The sequence below is a fragment of the Trichosurus vulpecula genome, chromosome 2, assembly GCF_011100635.1.
Source record: "Trichosurus vulpecula isolate mTriVul1 chromosome 2, mTriVul1.pri, whole genome shotgun sequence".
Taxonomy (NCBI): Eukaryota; Metazoa; Chordata; class Mammalia; order Diprotodontia; family Phalangeridae; genus Trichosurus; species Trichosurus vulpecula.
Window position 1 is genome coordinate 213,681,997 of NC_050574.1, and position 12,246 is coordinate 213,694,242.

Below are 12,246 nucleotides of genomic sequence, written 5' to 3' on the forward strand. Positions count from 1 at the left end.
GAAGGGCAAATCTAGTCATCCTCATTATCTCCCACAGCTCCTTGAATCAGATACTCAATAAATATTTGTCAAAGGAATAGTTTTTCAAATTACAATTATAGAGTACAGTGGAGTGTTAAATTTCCCTACTGCTAAAATTCTTTTTTCTACAATTGCTTTTCAAATACTTTTTTTAAAAAAAATTAAAAGTCCTTAATGAAGAGCGCAGATATCCCTGAACTATATATACAAGTCATTAGTTGAGGACAGAAGCATCAATACAGGCTGCTATATGCTATTAATTTACTGCTGAACTCAGTAGAACATATAAAAGGATCGGAAAACCTTAGCTAACTGGAATTTTCATAGCCACTATTTAAGGTAGAAATTGTGAAAGTTAGAACAGGCTAGAACCATCCAAAGTATAAATCCAATTCAATGAAACTCAAGAAAGAACGATTTGAAAGTCACACAAAGGTGGTAAGTTCAAAGGAGCATTCTGATTGGTCAGGTATAATAGCCAAATCCAGAGAAGGCCTGAACCGAGGAGACGTAGGAATTCAAGGTGAATGGAGTGAGGGGAGGTTTGCTTGGCCTGAGTGGAGAGGATTAGTACACGGTGAGGAAAACAGACATTTAGGATTGATTAGCCTAGAGAAAAGAAGTAATCACACTTGATACTACCTGTTGTTCTGTACTTCACACATCTGGGTAAGCGTATCTGTATCATTCAATAGATAAGTTCTTTATATGCTTAAATACGATGGTCAAATATTGTAAGCTAGCAAATGCTCAGAAATCTGCGACATAATCAATTCAGGAGTTTCTCCCAGATTTGTAGATGGAAACTTACCCATTCCTTCTCATCCTGTTCAACTTTTTTGGTCCATGTTCTACCCAAAGTTCATCATGGGGTATGGATGGGGGGGTTCCACCTAACATGGCAGAGGCCTTCCTAGATTTCTTGCTCTCTAAAGGGAAATAGGAACTCTCTAACCATTACCTTTTTTTACCCACTTTATGATACTTTGGTTTTTCAGAGACAGGAGTATTCCACATCTTACTGTCATATACCAACACCAGTAAAATATTAGTATTTAAAAAAAGGGCCTTTGCTTTCAGGAGAAGGTTGGGGTCAATAAAAGAACTTTGCAACACCCATACACACATACACACAAAAATCCAGCCTGTTCCACTAGAGGCCCAGCTCATTGTCCATCTCCAACCCATGAAACACAGATGGGCAATACCAGAAATAAAAATAACTAGCAATTTTTTCATTCATACCAAATATAAAATAAAAGGAAATATAATTATCTTGTAGCATTTTCATAAAGTGAGCTAATTACTGGAAGATATTTTACAATCTTCTTAGGAAATTACTATATCAATCAATCAACCAACATTTAATATGCACCTAATATGTGCTAGGTACTGGAGAGATACATATCCAAAAGATTTTTTTTAAAAAGAAACAACTCTTGCTTTCAAAGAGCTTACAGTTTAACAGGTGACAGCAAATACAAATAGCAATATATATGGGTGTGTGTATGGGTATGGGGGTGTGTGTGTGTGTGTGTAATAGTAGATAAAAAATAAACACTCATCTATCTGTGATGGTTTGTTTGGAATTTTACTTGAAGGAGGGAAATAAATCAGGTCAACCAGCAAGGCAAATCTATGACACAGGGCAAGAACGTGTAGCTCTTTGAGCTGACTGCCCAAAAATGTGGGGTGCTTTAAGGTAACATACTATCTTCCCTCCACCTTTTAAAAGAGACAGTTATTGAATATCTGTTATGTGCAAATCACTGTACTTTGGAGCAATCCTGAGACTTCTGAAGGACAGGAAAAAAGGGCTAATATTGGTGATGATAAAGTACAATTGTAAAGAAATATGGAGTAATGTGGAAAATTATATCTATTATCTTATGAATTACATATCTTATTAACCTTACCTTATTTTGTCAGTATCCATTTATATCTTTGAATGTTCATTCTACATTTTAGCAGTCAAAAATACAAAAATGGAATTTCTTTTAAATTATTCTTTAATTGATTTTTTGCTATTCAAATGGCCTTTCCTTCCTTTATTTTCCCACCTCTTGTAAATAACATCTACCTTCGTTATCTAAAGATTCAGAGATATTATCAAATGAATACCTAATTCTGAGATTTATCTAATATTAAAAGAAATTCATTACCTCAACATAATTATATTCAAAAAGCACAAATTGCCGGTCAGGAGAGACATAATAATCAGTTACTACATATCCCAATTGATCCTGCCAAAGAAAAAATAAGTAAGTTCAGGAACTTGTAATAATAGTAACATTTTATGGAAAATATTTCTCCAATATATGAAATAATTATATGGTTAAGCATACTATGGTGCTGTTATCCACGAGAATATAACTGGTTCCCAATGCAGCATCAGACACCATGATATTGTTTTCTCTTTTATGCAGATATTCAGTATCTAAAGGAAGAAAGTCAATAAGGTTTCATGTCACTTATAACTTATTTAGACATCTCAAACAAAAACTTAAGATTAAGGAAACAGTTCGTGACTATAACTTTTTTTCTGTAGCATTAGGGATTTCATCAACCCCAGGCAAGTACCTTCTCTTCAACTTAGTCTGAGAAAGTTGCCTTAGAGTACTTAGAGATTATGTCTTGCCCAGGGTCACAAAGCCAATACGTATCAAAGGGTGGGATCTGAACCCACTTCATACTGGCTCTAAGGCTACCTCTCTATCCGCTGCCTCTCTTCTATAACATTAAGAAAGAAAAATGTTCTAGGTAGGAAAACATTGAATGGGTAATATATTTATGTGCAGGTCCAATTGGGTTTGTTAATATAATTCCTTAAACTAAGTCTGTTCTATGAAGGTCCCCATTTTTTTTTCTCCAGGAAAACCTGGGTTCAAGTTCTACTTCTGATTGTTCCAGCTGGGTGGCCCTAGGCAAGGCACTTCACCTCTACAGGCTTTTCAAGACTGTCAGTGGATGAGCAGGTTAAAATATGCTCACCCATACTCAATGAAACCATAGGTCTAGTCTGATCCAAAGCTTCCATTCAGCGTGATCTTTCCTTTTTAGCTATTTTTATTAGCTTTCATTTTATTAACTTATTAGCTTGCAGATTTTTCCATTCTTTGCATTCTTTCTTTCACCCTCTCTCCTCTACTTTCTTGTCTAGGGCAAATAATCCACCATAATGTTGCAAAATCCTGAAGAACAGGAATGGTATCTTGATATTTTAAACATTCCTCTTGGGTATCTCCCTAACTTAATTTTATAAACATGTAATTTTGGAAGCAAGAAAGAACTTTTTAAAAAAAAAGAGATGTTTACCTGAAATCCACCTTAAAGAATACGACTTTACTGTGTAAGTGTTTTTTACATAATCAGTCAAGGAATAGGTTTTCCGATCGTCATTTTCAGCTTCTGTTATTAGAAAGAAAACACATGTTTTTGTAAGGTGTCAGTAACTCATGTTTCAAACTTAATAATTAATTTTCAAGGGATAAACTAAGCCAATTTCTCAAATAAAAATATGTAGCTTAACTATTGCACGAGAAGCAAAGAGCTAGCCTTGAGATGAGGAAAATGAAGTTCAAGTATCATCACTGTCACACACTTGACAACCCTGGGCAAGTTACTAAAATTTTCAGTGCCCCAGACAACTCTCCAGGACTCTAAGTCGCAAGAAAGAAAAAACACAGATTTGTATCGGTGGAAGAAGTTTCCTCACCATAAATTCCCTACCACCAATGAAAACACAGGTATGAAGCAAACACAAACAAAAAATCCAAAACAAAGTATGATAATAAAGCTTAAAAAAGAGAGACTGAAATACTGCAGTAAGAATGAATTTGTCACTGTTATTGTATGTACATGCATGGGTGGCAGTTTTCTTGAGCTGGTAAATGTTTTTTAGGCAGGTCCAGAGGTCCTTTTTAAAGACCAGAGGCCCATAAGTCTCCTTTTATATATATTCAGCTCCAAAAGAGCACAATAAGACTCTGGACCTCATCAATATACACAGCTATTAACCCTTCAAGAATTCAATTTGGTGCTCCCCCTTTCTGATTGCAACTACCTCACTTTCCACCTGTGCTTCCTTCTCAACCCCATCCCACCCTACCCCACCCCTGAAAATGTTCACCCTCACAGTAACTTTTAGTTACATTGCCTCTTTCCATTGACTCAGTCCACTTAATCCTTCACAACACTCAGATACAGTCCTCAAATCCTGGCCTTCCTTTGCTTCCTTAACCTTCTACTCCATCCTTTGTGTTAATCCTCAAACCCAAATCACCCCCACTATGAGTTTTTAATTCCTTTCTTTGGATCAAAGAACTAAACTAATCTGGACCACTACAAAGTCAAACTGACAAACCTCAATGAATCTTCTTTGCTGTTCACTAATCTTTTTTAACTGATCTTGCTAACTACCCGGCACAATTTTAAGATAATGGCTATTCTAAAATGAATTTTATTTTCTTCCATCTTCCCTGACGCAATAAGAGCTAACAATATAGCTAATATTTATACAGCACTTACTATGTGCTGAGCACAAATATTGTTATCTAATTCCCACAATAACCTTGGGAGGTAGGTGCTATTATAATCCCCATCTTATGGATAAGGAAAATGAAGCAAACAGAGGTTAAGTGACTTGCCCAGAGTCACACAGCTAGTGTCTGAGGCTGGATTTGAACTCAGATCTTCTTGACTCCAGTACTGGCTTTCTATCCATTGTGCTCACAATGGATAGATAGGGATAGATGGATAGATTTCTATCTTCCTAAATGTCTCTGTTTTCATCTTCCCAATTCTTCTACCTCAAAGGAAGATGGTTCCCCTTTGATGAAGACTAACTCTTTTACCTGATCTCCTTGATTCTGGAATAACACAACACTCAGCACCCCAGGAAAGCAGCAAAAGGTCCCAAGAGGACAAAGGTATGGCCCGGATAGCATCTCCTCCCTTCCTCCCCAGAAGTGCACAGAGCCCAGCCCTAACACAAAGTCCAAAATAAAAAGGTAAGCTATAAGCATTAGCTAGAAAACAAGCAAGCAAGCAAAAGAATCCCACCAGTAAAGAGACTATTACTGTGACGAGGAGGCCAAAGATAGAAATTCAGAAGAGAATGACTCCAAAATGACTCCTTTGAGGCAAAGCCTCAAAGGAAAACAGAATTCCTAGAAGAAATAAAGCAAGAGATTAAAGAAGCTAAAAAATGATTTCAAAAACCAAATGATAACACTAAAAATTATTTTAAAAATTAATGATAACACTAAAAATGATTTTAAAAACTAAATGATAATGCTAAAGGAAAGAATGTGAAAAGAATTGAGAACTATGGAAGGAAGATTTGGCAAGAGAATTAACAACTTGGATCAAGAAGTACAAAACCTTACCCATGGAGGAAAATATTCCTTGATAATTAGAATAGACCAAATAGAAGGTAATGACTTCATGGGATAACAAGAACTATTATTAAAACTAAGTCAAAAGACAAAAAAGAATGAGGAGAAAATGTAGTGTCTCAAAGCAAAAACAAAACAACTGGAAAACAGATGGAGGAGACAGAATTTAAGAATCACTAGACTGCCCCAAAGCCATGACCAAAAAATGAACCTAGACCTCATATCTCAAGAAATCGTAAAAGAAAACTTTCCAGATCTCTTAGGACCAGTGGGTAAAGTAAAGATACAAGGATCATTGGCCATCACCTGGAAAAAAAACACCTAAAATAAAAACTCCCAGTAATGGTTATAGCCAAAATTCAGAGCTCCAAGGGCAAAGAAAAGTCTTTGCTCTGTTGTCCCTCTTCTAGGGACCTATGCAATCAATGTGATTCTGACTGTCAACACTGAAGACCTCTCTTTCTGGGTCACCAGAAAGGACTCCCCTCTCCTAGACCCCATGCAGTCCACAAGATTCAAAATTTTAGTTTGTCCTTCAAAGAAGACCAATGACATCATGGGAGATGTCTTGACTTGTGCATGAACTGGATTTAAATGAAGTAGAGGAGCACAGGGGCCTCACTCTTTCAGAAAGAGCCTTATCTTACCCCTAAGTTTGGTCATCTTTCAGTCCCTGAGAGCTGGAATACTCTGCAGCTGCATGGTCCTGGCCAGACCCAGTCTTCAATGTCTACAGACCTCTCTGTCTGCCTATCTGTGCCAACTTCAGCTAGAAAACATGACTATTTTTTTTCCCTTAAATTTCCTGGTCAGGACTTGGTCTAGTACATCTAAGTCTTTGTAGAGGAATTGTGTTGGAAGAACTGGTATACTTCTTCCTGCTACTCTGTCATCTTCACAAAATGTTTTCTTGACAACCTACAATGTTGAGTATTTTTGTGTGTCATAACCTTATTCTGAGTGCCTTGTGTGGAAGCCTGATGTTTTCATGGCAACTTAGAGCCCTCTAGAAATGAGCCAAATGCAAATGGTCCCAGGAGAGACCCTGAATGAATGCACAAGCTCTCAGGACTAAATCATATGCCTCCTAGAAGAAAGGGGTCTAGGACTCTGCCCTTTCCCCATCAATGGTGAAAACTTCCTGCTCAAGCTCAAGATGTACAATTTTCTCTCTTGCTGAATATAAAGTCACAGACCACAAGCATAGAAAATATGAGATCCACAATTGAGGGCAGCTAGAGTGCCAGGCCTGAAGTCAGGAAGACTTCTCTTTCTTAGTTCAGATCCAGCCTCAGGCACTTACTAGCTGTGCGACCCTAGGCAAGTAAGTCACTAAATCCTATTTGCCTCAGTTTCCTCATCTGTAATATGAGCTGTAAAACGGCAAACCACTCCGGTGCCTTTGCCAAGAAAACCCTAAATGGGGTCACAAAGAGTAACACATGACTGAAAAACAACTGAATAATAGCAAAGAGAGCTATTAGATATCTAATCTAATGTCCTAATTTTATAGATGAAGCAATCAAGGACCAGCTAGAGGAAATGTGTGCATCTCCTCACTGCTGCTTCTCAGTTGTCAACAGCCATACTACTGCCCTTTTTTAAACTGAAAAGCTATATCCTTATAAAATTCCTTTCCATCCTGCTTTGTAAGAGGCTAACTTTAGCCTTCCTGTTATCTTTCATCTAGAGAAGCCCAGGCAACCAGTGCTGAATCACTTTAAGCATTACAACAAAACACACAATGCTCATTTTTGCCTTGCTCTTTGATCATGCTGGAAAGTGGGAGATCATTTGTAAAACTTTTGAAGAACATGTTTGTGATGTCTATGCCAATTGCAAGTCATGACCTCTTCACGGATTGAAATTTGGTGCCAAGTTGACATCATATTTCAAGTCTCTTAAAAGGGGTTCTCATTTCTTCTTCCTTGTCTACTTGTCACTTTTCAGTGCTGGCGAGTAAAGCAAATTGCTACATTAGCAGATGATGGAGGCTTTGAGCGCTTTTATGGTTTTCCCGGTGGAGATAGGTACACGATATGCATTAGTCTTCAGCCTTATCGATATATTATCCCAGTGTTTGAACATAGTTTGAATTCAATTTCCAGAGCCTTAGCAAAATGAAAATTTCCCCCAAAGATCAGAATAAGCTTTAAATTCACTGATTGTCAAACTTCATATATAGAGCTTATCCACTTTTTCACAAATTGTCATCTCCCCTACATTTTTAAAAAGACAAACTACATATTTAGCTCATATTCCATTCAAATATAATTAATAATATGTTGTAATTTTATGTCAAAATTTTGTTAAAATACAATAAAATAACAGGTTTGGAGTAAAACAGTCTATTACACTTATCAAAATTAATAAATTTTAAAATACAAGAGATAGGTACAGGGTACTTTTAACTTCAAAGACTAATTCTGAATTTATACACTTCACATCCTAATGCAGCTCATCTGTAACATTAGCCAATGTTGAGTGATGGTGACAGTGGCAGATCTCACCAAATGAAATCTGTAGACAAGCTTAATGTTCTAGGCACTACATTAGGTGTTAGAGATACAATAATAAAATGATGCAGTTTCTGTCTTCAAGAGCTTACATTCTACTAAGGAGATGGGACCCTGTACATATAGCAACCCTTTTCCACAGTCCCAGAGGTAGCAACAGGAGAAAAGACCTCCTAGATGTATTTGTACAAAACTATTTATAGCAGCTTTTTTTGTGGTGGCTAAGAATTAGAAATTGAGGGAATACCCATCAATTGGTGAATGCCTAAACAAGTTGTGATATATGATTGTAATGGAATACTATTGTACTATAAGAAAGGATAAGGACGATTTCCAAAAAACTTGGAAAGACTTACATGAACTGAAGCAAAGTGAAGTGAGCAGAACCAGAATATTGTGCAGAGTAACAGCAATATTGTACAATGATCAACAGTGAATAACTTGGATAATCTCAGCAATATAATGATCCAAGACAATTCCAAAGGACTCATGATGAAAAATGCTGTCCATACCCAGAGAAAGAACTATGGAGTCTGAATGCAGATTGAAGTATACTATTTTTCACTTTATCTCCCACCCCTTTTTTTGGTTTGTGTCTTCTTTCACAACGTGATTAATACGGAAATATGTTTTGCATGATTGCACATGTATAACCTATATCAAATTGCTTTATAGCTCAGGAAGAGGAGGGAGAAAGTAAGGAGGAGGAGAATTTGGAACTCAAAATTTTTTTTAAAAAGTTAAAGTTTACATATATTTGAAAAAAAAGAGAGAAAGACCTCCTAGGCCCCAACACTTCTCTGAGTAAAGAAACCTCAGGTTCAAAGTCCCCTACTCACAGACTGAGTGATTTCAAAGATGCTCAGCAGAAAGGGAAAAGAACAGGCCCTACAGGGAATGAGAGATGTCCGATGAGTAGTAGGGCCAAGCAGGTTGGTTCTGGGACCAGGTGGCCTTCACTTGTACACAACTTGGATGCAGAGCTCTAGCCCATGGCTGTAGGTAATGGCCTCAATATGTTTTGATACTCCCAGCTGCACATTCTCTGCCCAAAGCCAGATTCTGTACTCTTCCCCTACAATCTCACTTACTCTCCTGCAAACCTACAGTGAACCAGTAATGTGAGAGGTGCCACTTTCACAAATCCAGGCCAGACCAGCTCAGTCCTGTGCCCAGTGGATGAGAGACCACAAATTTGATCTCTTTCGAATACATAAATATTTTCTGGGCTGCATCCCCAATCAGCTACCACAAATTCACTGTGTTAGTCTCACTTTTGTTGACTCTAATGTGAACTTTTTAGTTGAGAAAAGTAGATGCATTTTTGTGGGAGTTATACTTGAAAATATCCAAAATTTTTGGCCATGGCTTTTGCCCAACAGGAGCGTTTGCAGGTAGCAGGGAAGCAACCAGTAAAAAGGGAAAGACTGAAGATTATTAGTTAGAGAGTAGGAACGATAGAGAAAGCAATCTGTTAGAGAAAACAGACTGAAATAGGGTCACTTAAGCATGAATACAGGCTAACATTGGCAAGAAGAAAGGCCACCTCTTCTTGTGAGGCAGATGAGGAAAGAAATAGCAGGGCAAAGAATCCGAGTAATATGAAATGAGGAAGAACGGATATAAGGATGCCTTTGGAAAAACAGCCTCATTTTTTTTTTCAGTGAAACATGAGGCAGAAAGAGGGTAGGGAAAGCAAGCCATGGGAGATTTAAAAAGGAAAGATGTGAAAAAGGTGCTATGGTGAGTGGGATAATGAATCCAATAAGGAAGCATAAAAGGTATGAGATTATTAGTAGTAGATCCAATTAGCATAATTTCATGATTTTCTACCATTCAGCAACACAAGAGAAGAAATGAAAGTAGTGGGTGGTGGGAGCCAAAATTTGAACCTAGGTCTCCTGCTTCCAAATCCAGTGTCTAATTCATTACACTACAATGCCTCATCACGGATGCATCTGGTTCAGAATTCTGACAAGTTATTAAGGAAGTGTCCTGTCAACTACACACCACCATCACCCAGTAAAGAGCAAAGACAACTTTCCATTGATACAAAGAGAGAAGTCTTTGCAAAGGCTTTTTAATATTCTTTTTAATATTCTTCCTTTTCCATCCCTTCATATCCTTCCTATTCATCCCTTTTTAATATTCTTTCCCCCATATCCCTAGCCCCCAACACTGTGGTACAGACTTTAATCTAGTTTCTGCAATACCATAGTCTAAGCCACCAAAGCTAAAATAATGTCTGCACAGCATTCCTGTTCATTTTTCCCAGTCAGAACAAAGGGGACCATCTTAGCCTCTTCAATGACTTTGCATGGCATAGCAGAAAGACTACCTGACTGACTGTCAAGTCAAATTCTGGTTCTACTCCCCCTTTTCCCACTGTGCGACCATAAGCATTTCACTTTACCCTTCAGTTACCTTATCAATAAAATGAGGGGATTGGCTTAAACAAGCCTCATACCTTTATACCTCAATACCTTTAAAATTCTATGACTCACAGTTTCTTCAACACTGAGAGCACTCCTAAAATATTCAAAGATAACAAAGAGTTTTACCATCATAAAAAGGCAAATGCTGGTAGCTACCAAGGCATCTGCATCTCGCTGGCCTTATACCCTTGTAGATGGCAATAATCCAGCCAGAATCTTTTTAGTTTCAAGGCAATGTTGTAAATCTCTCAACTACTTGAGTGACAGTAGGAAATTTTGATCAAACATGGACATAGAAACCAGAAAAGGACAAGGAAAAATATTAAGACCTCTACTGGGAAGTTATTAAGTGGTTTTATGTCATCATTCCAATTACTTTGATAAAATGGTAGTAGAGATATAACCTGAATTCAACGGAAAAATAAAACTTAATTTTTAAAAAAATTTTAAAATTAGACCTTGTTCTATTAGTCACATTGAGTCCTGACTTATTTTGTCTCCAATAGAAGCCTTAGACATTTATTTTCATTTCAGCATTTATTAATGATAAATTGCATTTATTAAGAATGAGCAGCAAAGTAGCCCAGAGGATAGAGCCCTGGGCCTAGATTCAAGAAGACTCATCTTCCTGAATTCAGATATGGCCTCAGACATTTATGAGTTGTGTAAACCTGGTCAAGTCCGTTTACCTTGTTCATTTCAGTTTCCTCATCTGAAAAATGAGCTGGAGAAGGAAATGGCAAACCACTCTAGTATCTTTGCCAAGAAACCCCCAAACAGGGACACAAAGAGTCGGACATGACTGAAAAACAACTAAACACGAAACAAAAATAAGGATGCATATTCTTCCCTTCATTCTTCTTTTCTTTAGAACTTCTAACTTAGCCCTTGATCATTCACACTACCATTTTCCACTGCTTCCCTGTCAAGTCTTATTTTTGGCCTTGTCCTCTAACCTAATCTGCAGGTTTCTCTATAAATAGACTATTGGATGCTCTCATCTGGACGCCCCAACATTATCTAAACTTACAGTGTCTAGAACCAAATTCATCAGTCATCCACTCAAATGCAAGAGAGACAGAAACAGAGAGAGAAAGAGGTTTGTTAATTTGACTTTCAACTGATGCTCAAAACCTTGGATTGGGGCCTGGCAAACTTTTTTTTTAATAAAGAAAATTTTGTTATCTTTGGTTTTTACTAAATTTCCTCCTGCATCCTCCCCTTTCCCCTCTCAGAGAGCCATCCCATATGAAAAAGCAAATGTGGGTGAGGCGGTGGCAACTTTTAGGGGAGAAGAGCTGTAGAGTGTGTTAATATTCTTAGAATATAATTTTTTGAAGAGCTACATTACACTGAGGAGAGGGCATATCTCCCAGGGCTGGAAAGATCTTACACCAACCTTCATGTTTGCTGGTTTATATATTTTTATTATCTTACTAAATGCATACAATAAAGCACAGCGAAGGTCCAAATGATAATTAGGTAGTGTTTCCAGTAGGCCTCATCATCCTATAATGAACACGAGTAACCTAGAATAATTAAAGAAATAATCTCCCCATTAACATAATATTAAGAGTTGATCAGATTAAGTTACCTTGGTTATTGAAAGCAGCAAGAAAAGTAAGCAAGAAGTCAAAGAAAAGAATGACAGGGGCTAGCGCCAGTGAGTAGAGCACCACCCCTCAAGTCAACACCTGAGTTCAAAATCCGACCTCAGATACTTGACACACTTACTAGCTGTGTGACCTTGGGCAAATCACTTAACGCCAATTGCCCTGCCTTCCCCCCTCCAAAAAAATAAAAAATAAAAAGAATGACAAACAAGCCTGAGATGAGGTTTGGAAGGTATACTGCCAAATGGGGCAATCCCAGTGGGGC

At 37.5% G+C, this 12,246-nt stretch overlaps 1 protein-coding gene across 1 annotated transcript in view; it reads right to left on the bottom strand.

The window, feature by feature from the left end:
* DPP4 (dipeptidyl peptidase 4) overlaps positions 1–12,246 on the bottom strand; it is a 109,871-nt gene that overhangs the window by 77,973 nt on the left and 19,652 nt on the right. The window contains exons 4-6 of the mRNA XM_036746045.1: positions 3,337–3,429; positions 2,367–2,458; positions 2,184–2,264 (exon numbers count right to left, since the gene is read on the bottom strand). Coding sequence (XP_036601940.1) covers positions 2,184–2,264; positions 2,367–2,458; positions 3,337–3,429 — 266 coding nt within the window. The remainder of the gene's footprint in view (positions 1–2,183; positions 2,265–2,366; positions 2,459–3,336; positions 3,430–12,246) is intronic.